General features: G+C 40.0%; 1 protein-coding gene across 1 annotated transcript in view; it reads right to left on the bottom strand.

Annotated features, from left to right (window-relative positions):
* Sec24d (SEC24 homolog D, COPII coat complex component) overlaps positions 1 to 11,100 on the bottom strand; it is a 95,540-nt gene that overhangs the window by 46,526 nt on the left and 37,914 nt on the right. Inside the window, exon 8 of the mRNA XM_055628128.1 lies at positions 8,870 to 8,997. Within this exon, the coding sequence (XP_055484103.1) occupies positions 8,870 to 8,997 (128 nt within the window). The remainder of the gene's footprint in view (positions 1 to 8,869; positions 8,998 to 11,100) is intronic.

The raw sequence follows: 11,100 nt of genomic DNA, 5'->3' as shown, positions 1-11,100 counted from the left end.
GGGGGGGGGAGGAGGAGGAGGAGGAGGAGGAGGAGGAGGAGGAGGTGCCGACCTCAGGTGGTTTGTCTCAGAAGCCCACCAGGGAAGCTGGTCTCTAGTCTAGGCTTAGTCTGTGGACACAGCATAAAACACCAGGCTGTAAACCACAAACTTACTTTCCCTGTACATTAAAGCAGGGCAAGATATTTCTCTTCAACTCTTTTCCCCGAGGTCATTCTTCATCTAACAAAAACAAAAGATTTTAGAGAATAACTTTGTGATTAAGAAAATTAGCTTGGTACATTTTGTTTTTTAAACTCTTAAATAGAATCCAAACAAACTTTGCCCTGACAAATGTGGATTTACCACAGTCTGCCAGAGCATGACAGCACAGCTCTGTAAAGGGTATGACCACATTCTTCAGCTGCCAGACCTGTTCAGAGCATGGTCACAGAAGTGACCCAAAATGCAGAGGGATTAAGATTCAGTTTCAAACTAACTTTACACAATAAATGTATCCTAAATGTTTTAGCGATTGCTCTTATTTCCATTTTAGTATATGGACTTTCCTATGCCAAGATTTTCCCTTGGTTAATATATTCAACATATTGCAGTAAATCTTGGACCATATTATAGCACATATCTTTAAGGTTAATTTGAGGTTTTTAAAACATCTGCTTAAAAATAATTTAAGGTGTAAGTCTCCTTTAAATTCTACAATGAACTGGAGGGACCACGATCTTTCACAGTAGCTCGTAGCTTATATCCAGTAGATACTTACATGTAAAATTAGCTGCATATTTTCCCACATGAATTTCTAATAACATACAAAATACATGCACATATGGCATTGCATGATGGATACCCAGCAGATAAGTGGGTAAGTGACAGGCAACTTCCTTCTAGTCCTGCAGCCTGTAAGAGCCAGACTGTTCCCGCCATGAAACAGAGGTTCAGGGTCTCAACAATAAGCCCAGCAGATGCTTGCAATCACCTCCTGGTCCCTGGTCCCTCACCTGGTTTTCTATCACTCCACTGCCATAATCTATGATTTGAGGAATGGAGTCGATTTTTACTGATTCCTTAAACATCTTAGCATTCTTCATAACTGTCTTATTACCTGTTCTTTCTGGTTAGAGTCTTTCTCTTTAATAAAAGAATGAGTTAATTCTTCTTATGAATATGGATGAGCTTTTTAAAAATACATCAGTGGATTCCAAAATGAGGTGGTTTTTTTTTTTTTTTTTTTTTTTTTTTGGTTGTTGTTGTTGTTTTTCTATCCAAAGACTTTGTAGAAAGGTAAGTAAAGCTACAAACAAGGTCTAGAGTCATTTAGAGTACGAAACAAAATGGCCAATATTTGATAGAAACTTAAACTTCATTAGCAACATTTATCAATTATAAATTTATCAACATTTATCAAATCATGAGCTGCTATGCTGAAAATACTAATTTAGATGCCTAAAAACCTATAAACTAACCACATTTCTGCAGTTTAGTTGATCTTTGCCATCCATTCAACCATAAGGAGATCCTACTTATTCAAAAAGAACTCTATTTCATCTGCTGATGAATTCTGGGTGAAATTGGCCTTCAGGGAGCAGGAAGGTCTGGCTTCACACTACAAGTTCATTCATAATCTCACAGTAACAAAAGGAACCATTGCTATTAAGTAAGAAAAAGGAATGCCCTTCTTCGTTCCTAATCAAAGAAAACCTCGGCCAGCTCCTTCCAGCCCAGCGGAGGTTGAAGAACTCCTGTTTCCAACCAGAGTTCCAGCAGCATCAATTCCTGGCCCTGGGACCTTAAAGACTTAAACAGCCAGAACCTGTAGAGCTTCATCATAAAAGAAGAAAAGAGACAAGAAAGGGGAGGAAGGAGGAAGCGGGTGACACGCACTTTGCGAGTTGTAATTTTCCCGAAAGGAGGATAGACACACATGGTCATCCTGACATAAACTATGCTCAGGGAGACAGAATGTTTCTCCTTTGGTTATTAAACAGAGTATCTGCTCTGCCAAAATATGTCACCCCGTACAAGCAAGGCTGGCTGAAAAGTCAAATGCATCATGATCAGTTCCTACCACATGGATTTGAATACCTTCCCTGGGGAAAACAATAAGCCCTGTTTTCCTTTCCTGTTAAAACCATTTTCCACCTCCTGGACATCATACTTTTTTCCTTTCCAATGATCTCTTTATATATAATGAATATGAACTCATTCAAGGAAAGGACTAAAAGAGTAATAATATCAGTAGGACAACCTTCTTTATGAAATCACTTATCATGCAAAAATGTTCCCTAAATGTGAGCTCCACAGACAAGAGTAGACCTTTCACATTAGGGGAAAAAAAAATGTGTATTTGCAAATTTTCCTGAAGTCCTGGTAAAGAGTTGCTGATATATTCCTCCAAACTTTAAAGTCTAGTTCAGTTCCTAGCATTAAGTAAGAAAGATAAGATCAGCATAATGTATAACTATGGACCAAAGCTCATCACTTCTAAGGCCACAAAGAAGCAAATGACTTTATTATTATATCCACTTACGATGGAAAAGCATCCACAAATAGCCATAGATGAAATAAAAGTTTCTGCCCACTGGTTTATAATGCACATTGCTCATTGCATATCTAACTAGTTGGATGCGCAAAATGTAAAGATCTCAAATTTCATGGAAAAGAATCCAAATGAAATTATTTTTGACCTTCAGCCTTTCAGTACTTGAAATCAAGAGAATTTCTACCTCGGTTTTTAAAGTAGTGCATCAAAAGTAAAACGATTTAACAAAAATTTTAACATGACCAGTAACTTGATTTAAAAAAGAAAAGCACTTCAAGGTTCATTTTATTGAATGTAGAGATGTGTTCTACTTAAAGGATAGTTTAAGTTTTAAGGTTTTATGGTAAGCAGTATATGTTAGACAATGATGAAACAGCCCTGCCCTTGGAAGCAACAGATATCTCCAAAGCAAAAGCTGGCAGGAACTGTCTCTGATAATGAGTGCCTGGCGAGGTTTATTTTTACAGGCTGTTGCTAACACAATGCATACTTTTAAAGGTTTTGTCAAACAACAGGACCAACTATTAAAAAGCTGTGCCACATGAATTATTTTGAGAGATGCCAAATCAGGAGATAACTCAGCAAGGTTTTACAAAGTATGGTGGTAATGATCATGTTAGCCCACTCCAAATAAAATCCCAAACATTTATAAAACCCAAAAATAATACGTCACCTGTAACAGAGGGAAATAATTTTGAATGATATTTATATAAAAGATGGTGTGCCTATAATCTATTTGCTTAGAAAAGGTATTTTGTTTTAATCTTTCTTATTTATTTTTGTTTGATGTGTATGAATGTTTTGCCCGAATGTAGGCCTGTGAACCAGATGTACGTCTGGTGGATGTTGGATGTCCTGAAACTGAAGTTATAGATGGTTGTGAGCCACCATGTTGGTGTTGGGAATCAAACCTAGGTCATTTGAAAAAGCAGCCAGAGCTCTTATCTATTGAGCCATCTCTCTAGCCCCAAGAAAGGTATTTTAAAACTTATTTCCTTGAAGGTTGCACATGGTGGTTCACAACGTTTAATCCCAGAATTCAGGAGGACCTCTGTAAGTTCGAGGCCAACCCAGTCTACATAGTGAGACCCTGTCTCAAAAAACACAATAATACAATAAAACACAAAAGCAGCTTTGTCCTTCATTTTTGACTACCTAGCTATGATCACCAAGTTTGGATTTGTAACTTTAGCCAGTAGATAAATGATAGTAATACTGATTGGGACACAGAAAAATGACCAGGCACTGAGATCAGAAGTTCTCTTTTGAGCGTGTTAAACCTGGGGTTTCTGTGAGAAGCAGCTGAGTATGGAAGTCTGGGCTGAGTGGATGGAGGGAGAAGGAGGGAGGGAGAGAGCAGAGGGGAGAGGGGGAAAGGGAAAGAGAGAGTATGTGGTATCTGACTTAGTTGCTGACCTTTACCACACACCTAACTCTGCCTTAGTTTCCTCATCTCTGAACGGGGATAATCACTCAGGCTAGCACAGGTTTTCAACAGTGTCTCTCTCGTGTCAGTGGCTCTCCACATTCACATCCAGCTAAATGTCCAAGGGTCCTCCAAGAACCACTCCCTGGAACTTTAGCATCCCTTTCATATCCCTATTCTGTCTCTTCTATTTCCACAAGTAAAAATGAATGTGTTTAAGCAGGCATGTCTTCATCAGGGAGACACTGCCATAGAAGGGGCAATGCCTCTACCATCTGTCCATTCGAAGTGGTCCTTCTGACGCTCTGAGGAAAAAGTGGGGCTGCGCAGAGGCAGCGGCATTGTCAAACACACCCAGCTGCTCAGTATACACTGTCTACAAACACTGGAGGCTCAACGGATTTTTTTATTCTCAAGTACAGCTCCTCCCCAACTCAGATTTTAGAAGCCAGCAGCAATCGGCCTACCTTCACCTGCTTATGGCTTCAGAAAACTCAGAGACTTTTCTGGAGCCCAAGGTGGCACAAAAAGGAAATTTCATACTTGAAGACAGATAGAATTTGGTTAAAACTATTGACTTTAAAACACGAGAAGCATAGATTTAGTCTTGACATGTTTTTATGGTTTGGGGGAAGGCTTAGATTAATGGCAGAAAGAGTTTTTAACCCTAACAACTTGCAGAGTCTCCTTAAATATCAAGTTTAATTTTTGGGACCATATTACTGAATGATTGCATTATTAATACCAAGATGATAGCAGGAAAGTTGGGGCCTGAAAGTGTGGTTCAGCAGGCAGAGTTCTGGCCTAGTGTGCATGGAACTCTGGGTTCCAGCCCGATCCCACATTCCTCCCTTAGGAGGTGGAGACAGGAGGATCAGAAGTTCAAGGTCATCCTTGACTACATAGCAACATGGGAGCCAACCTACATGAGACCCTTAGTTTCAAAACAACAGCAAAAAAACTATTGCAATAAACATTTAAGAAAATAGCTAAGGAGTCAAGTGTCATCAGCAAACCGCTGTGGAGTTTTATTCTGCTCCAAGCATATGTGTGTCTCTCTCTAGGTGAGTACATGCCTATATACGGTATAGGTATGTGTATGGGAGTGTATGCATTTGTCTGTACATGAGTAGAGCTCATGTGTTGGGTGTCTTTCTCCACTGCTGTCAGCTTATTTGGGGGGACCCTATCTCACTACTATCATTTATCTACTGGCTCAGGTTACAATTCCAAACTCAGTGATTATAGCTAGGTAGTTGAAAATGAAGGGCAAAGCTGCTTTTGTGTTTTATTGTATTATTGTGGTTTTTTTGAGACAGGGTCTCTTACCGAACCTCTCACTACTTCAGCTAGACTGGCTGTCCATCAGTCCCCTAGGACCATGCTAGAGCAACAAGTATGTGCTGCCATGCTCGGCTTTTATTTGTGGACTGAGCATCAGTGGGGCTCAAAACTGCCAATAAAGTTGGCACCTTCCTGACTGAGCTCCAACCCCCTTCCAAGAATATTTTACACAATTTGGCTTTCTCAGGAGAAAACTAAGTAATTCTTGCTCCTGTACAATTAAAAATCAGACAAATTTAAGTTTGGTGCGGTGGTGCATGCCTGTAATCCCAGCACTTGGGGAGGATGAGGCAGGCAGATCTCTGTGAGTTCGAGGCTAACCTGGTCTACAAAGTGAGTCCAGGATAGCTAAAGCTACACAGAGAAACCCAGTCTCAAAAAACCAAACAGACAAAATAATAAAAAAAAAAAAAAGAGCGAGAAAAGAAAGAAAAAAAGAAATCAGGGAAATTCATTGCACTGGACACAGAATATCCACCAAGGACAGTCAGGGACAGCCCAAATCCCACATCCACGATTTTGATATACAACAGAGCTGCTGTCTACAGTATTTTCTTATTTTGCATTTTCTGAGGGTAGCTTTTAAGATATAAACTCATCTTCTCCTGATTGTGAAAGTTACAGATGGCAAAGGCAAGGCAGAGTTAGTACGTCTGCAGCAATCCCACCCCAGGGAGGGGGAAAGCCACAGTTCTTCCCGGCACATTTATGAGAACACAGCCAATTAACTTTAGGATTCATGCTACAAAAGCTCCGTGCTTTTGAAATGAGTGTGAGCCTGGCACGCAGTGGTAACGATGTTTCTCTTACTATATGTCTGTCTCCCTGCTGTTAAAGTCGATACAGCTCTGTCAGCAGCAGAATGGGATCAGTGCCACAGCTGTGCTAGCATTAATATAGTAATTTACACACTGATTTTGTTATAGGATGAACGCATATACCCTGGTAAAAGGTAAGGGTTGTCTGTAAAGGGGTGATGGGATAGCAGCAAGGGAAGGGGCTGATTTTTCACTGTGAATTTGTGAATTCAAACGTCATCATCTCAATTAAGTGAAGGGTAATGCTACATATTGTCATAAGGTAAGGATAAATATCAAGTGTATTTGTGTTTGTCCCTAGCGAAAGGGGGAGCAAAGAGGAATGGGCCCCAGGAAAGGAGGGTTAATTCTCTGAAAAAGAAAACCACCCATAATATAACAAATATTAATGTTTGTTAATGACGAATCGTGTGTATGAGGACACAGTAGTCAGCGTGTAATGCCGGAATTAAGATTTGCTCAAATCACAATATCTCATAGAGTCTACCACAGACCCATCATGGCTGCAGACCTTAAAGCTTCATCAAGCCCTAGGGCGGATGCAGAGCACCTGGCATGCTAATGCAAGGAGAGCAAAATGATGAAACCTCTTTGGAAAACGGTCTGTGAGTTTCTTATAAAACCAAAGAGTACGTACCTTAGAAGGCTGCGATGTATTTGTGGATATTTGCTTAGCAAAAGTGAGCATAACAAAAGTTGATGGAAAAACTCAGACAACAGGCTCACAGCAGTTTTATTAATGAGGTAGAAAGAGCCTGGATGTCTACCAATAAAATACTACATAAGCAGACTGGCATATCTGTCCAGTGAAAAACTATTCAGAAATAAAAAGAAAGGCTATTGATCCATGAAACACACTGTGGGGAGAGAGGAAGAGGGAGAGGGAGAGAGAGAGAGAGAGAGAGAGAGAGAGAGAGAGAACACTTTCACAGGAAGGTTTCTGTCCTCTGTAATTTTAGCCATATAAGGCACCAGAAGAGCACTACAAATCTGTCATAGAAAAAATCAGAGCGATGGGCACTGAAGTGGGGCTGTGTGAAGGGTGGGGATGGCTGAGGAGCGCGGGGTACTTCTCTAGAGTAGCTGTGACGGGCATGGAGGTTACACAGGTAGACAGATTTGCTAAAACATAATCAACATTGACCTTAGGATAAGCATTTCTTAAGCATGAGACCTCGGGTTTGATCACCAGACCACAAAAGGCTGCACAGTCATAAACGAATTCCGCCTCAGGAAGCGGGTACTGGACATTAGTTAATGTGTGTGTGAGTGAAGTGTATCCGCCTCTACAACGAACCCAAGATGCTTCCAAAAAATAAAGAGAGGATAGATATGTGACAAAACACAAACATTAATAATATTTAGATGATGGCATGAAATTATTTTAGATTTTCTGTGTGTTTGACATTTAAAAGGGTTTTTTTTTTTGACATTATAATATAATGACATTTTTCCCTTCTCTTCCCTCCCTTCCGTAAATTGTTGGAAACAGCTACAGCACAGTGTAATTAAGCTGCACACGTTTTTGCACAGCAGGATCTCTTTGTCAGTTGGCCTATTCTATCCTCCTTAAGTATTTTGATTTTTTTTTATACAATTTCGACGGGGGCTGGAGAGATGGCTCAGTGGTTAAGAGCACTAACTACTCTTGCAGAGGACCAGGGTTCTATTCCCAACACATACAGCAGCACATAACCTCTGTGACTTTTATCCCAGGATATCTAAACCGTCTTCTGACCTCTGCGAGTATCGACACGCAGACCAAACACTCGTGAACGTAAAAATAATTTTAAACAAAGCGTTAAAGCCTGAGATAGAAGAGACCACGATTGCTTACTGTGCTTCCTGAGCTGCGCACTGAGCATAGGATTTGTGGTTGCCAGGCTCCCTCCGACCCACTGTACTCAGTTCAGCTCATCCTAAACTAAAGAGATCCTGCAGCAGATGAAGACCACAGTGCCATCTTTCCTCCTTCCCTCAGGTGAGTGCTACCCTCCACCCTCTAAGGGCCCCAAGACCCAAGACTGAGGGTCGCTCGAGCGGGTAATGGGAACTCTAATTTCCAGCACAACCAAAGGAGTTCAGTGGCTCGGCATAGCGCCTGCACCTCTGTTATTAGTCACGCTGCGGCCTCGGCTACAGGCCATCTCTCCCTGGGCATTTGAGTAGCTGTCACCAAGGACCGTTATCAAAGGATTGCTTGCAGTGAGGAACAGAATTCTGTCAGTCGGCATATCATGATCAAAATACTTCAGCAACCTAATACTTGATCAATACTAACAGCAACCTGTAACCGTAGATTTTAAATACGAACCACTTTTCTATCTTTTAATATTAAACTATATATTGGGTATATCCCTACAAACAAATGCATATAGGTTTGTCTACCTTGTGTTTCTAATATTTTGTTTACGAGCATTTTGGCACAGTAATTATCAAAGCAGATGAATTAAGATCAAGGACTTTTCCCAAATATAGCACCTCAATGTCACTACACAAAATTCTCGAGGCAATGCACACTTTTTGTGTGCATTGTTAAGGTGGGTCAAAACCCAGGGCACGAAATAATATTGCTTATTAGATTCTGATTTACAAAAAAATTGAATGACTAGCTTTTTTTGTAAAATCATAGAAGTTCATTCCAATATTGCAGAATCTGCAATAATGTATAATTAAAAAGAAAACCTGACAAGACAAACTTTGGGGTAGGTAAATTACTGAATCTCCGTCTTTCATCATCCTTACCTCATTTGGTGGAATGTCGGCGAAGGGTTTGATGACAGCAGCCAGTGGGATTTGAGCCTGCTTGGCCATGTCTGACGTGCACGGAAAGCAGTATGCGGTGCAGCGAATGTACCGGGGGCTCGAGTGGCCTGAATCATTCAAAGTCACACACACAAAACTTGGTTAGAACACGTATCGGGCCTAAGATACCTGAACAAGAGTACAGTTTATCTACACAATTCATTCTTAGCTATAATCTCTTTCTTTATTTCTAAAAACATGTAATATTGTAAAATTCTGCAATCTACATCTCAGGGACATACATAAGGCTACTGGATTTTTCTAGAAATGTTTTATTACTATTATTATTTTCTGTAAACTGGATTTTATGTTTCTTAAGACTATTTATTTATTTTGTATACAATGTTCTGCCTGCATGTATGCCTGCTGGCCAGAAGAGGGCACCAGGTCTTATAATAGACAGTTATGAGGTATTGTATGGATGTTGGGAATTGAAGTCAGGGCCTCTGGAAGAGCAGCCAGTGCTGTTAACCTCTGACCCATGTCTCCAGCCTACCTAAAATGGGTTTTAATGTAATCCAAATATAGACTTGAGAGTGTTCAGTGTTAGTGGAAGACACAAAACAAAGAGACATAAATAACAATTGTGAAAAAAAATATAGTTTTAGGCTCACAGTCACTTCTTTTTATTAAGGTTTATTTTTAGTTTTGTTTATGGAAGGGTCTGTCTGATGGGGTATGGGGGGGTATTGCACTTGTGTGCAGGTGCCCATGGAAGGAGGACACTAGATCTCCAGGAGCCAGAGTTACAGCCTGCTGCGAGCTGCCTAACATGGGTGCTAGGAACTGCAATTGGGTCCTCTGGAAGAGCAGCCATTTCTTCAGTCCAACACCACTTTTTTGTTCCCATGTCTACCTCTGCCATGGGCATGTAAGTATCTATCCATTTTATACTATCAAACGAGACCTTGTCAAATATAATTTCAATTTACTAATTTTTTCCTGAGTTTGTAAACTGAATTTATAAATTAAAATTCTACTTGTAATAGAAATGTTACCTTTAAAACCATCCTAATCACTTTTTAGTACACACTAGATTTCCTGAGCAAATGCCTTTATTGTATGGCACACAGGAGAGCTAAAATAACACCCATATCATGAGAAACATTTCACTCATTAGAATGTTTTAATTTTTTTTTGTCCGCAAAGATAGCATCTTTAAGAAATTGTGTTGGGAATACTGGATAGTAATTGGTAGGAGAACCCTTCTTTCTCACCCCGAACACAAATCACTTTCCAATGGATCAAAGATCTCAACATTATTCCCAAAACTCTGTAACTTCTAGAGCAAAGACTAGGGAGTGCCCTGCAGGATTTAGGCTCAGGTAAGGACTTTCTGAATAGAACTTCAGTCACGCATAAAATAGGACCAATGATGAGGTGCAGCTTCATGAAATTAAAAAGCTTCTGTACAGCAAAGGAAACTGTTAATCAACTGACGAGGAAACAGCCTATACAATGGGGAAAATCTTTGCCAGCTACACATCCGACAGAGTAGTATTGTCTATAATATACAAAAACTCAAAAAGCAAACTACAAAAAAAAAATCCAATCAAGTTAAAATTTGGCTATGGAACTGAATAGAGATTTCTCAGAAGAAAAAAAATACAAACTGCTGAGGAATACAAGTACTCACCATCCTTAGCCATCATGAAAATGCAAATTAAAACTACTTTGATGTTTCATCTTAATTAATTCATAATGGCTAAGATGAAGAAACTATAAAACCACAAATTCTGGTGAGGGTGTGGGGAAAGGGGAACCCTCAGGTACTGTTGGTTGGACTGGCACAAGCTACTATGGAAATTATTGTGGCAACTTCCTTGACCCAGCTATTCCACTCCTGGGCACATACCCACTATGGAGATGCACACTCACCCATACGCAGAGCTACTCTATTCACAATAGCTAGGACATGGAAACAACTTAAATGTCCATCAACTCTTGAATGGATAATGAAAATACAATACCTATACACAACAGAATTTCATTCAGCCATAAAGAATTCATGAAATTTGCAAGTAAGTGGATGTAACTGGAAAACATACTGAGTGAGGCAACCCAGATCCATGAAGATAAACATCATGTGTTCTCTCTCATATGGATCTTAGGGTTGACACTTTAGATTTATATTCTTATCTTATCTTGGCAGTACTTGTTAGAATCCAGGG

This window comes from Psammomys obesus, unplaced genomic scaffold, assembly GCF_907164565.1.
Source record: "Psammomys obesus unplaced genomic scaffold, mPsaObe1.curated_primary_1811, whole genome shotgun sequence".
Taxonomy (NCBI): Eukaryota; Metazoa; Chordata; class Mammalia; order Rodentia; family Muridae; genus Psammomys; species Psammomys obesus.
Note: the sequence above shows the minus strand (reverse complement) of the source record. Positions and strands in the feature narration are given on the sequence as shown.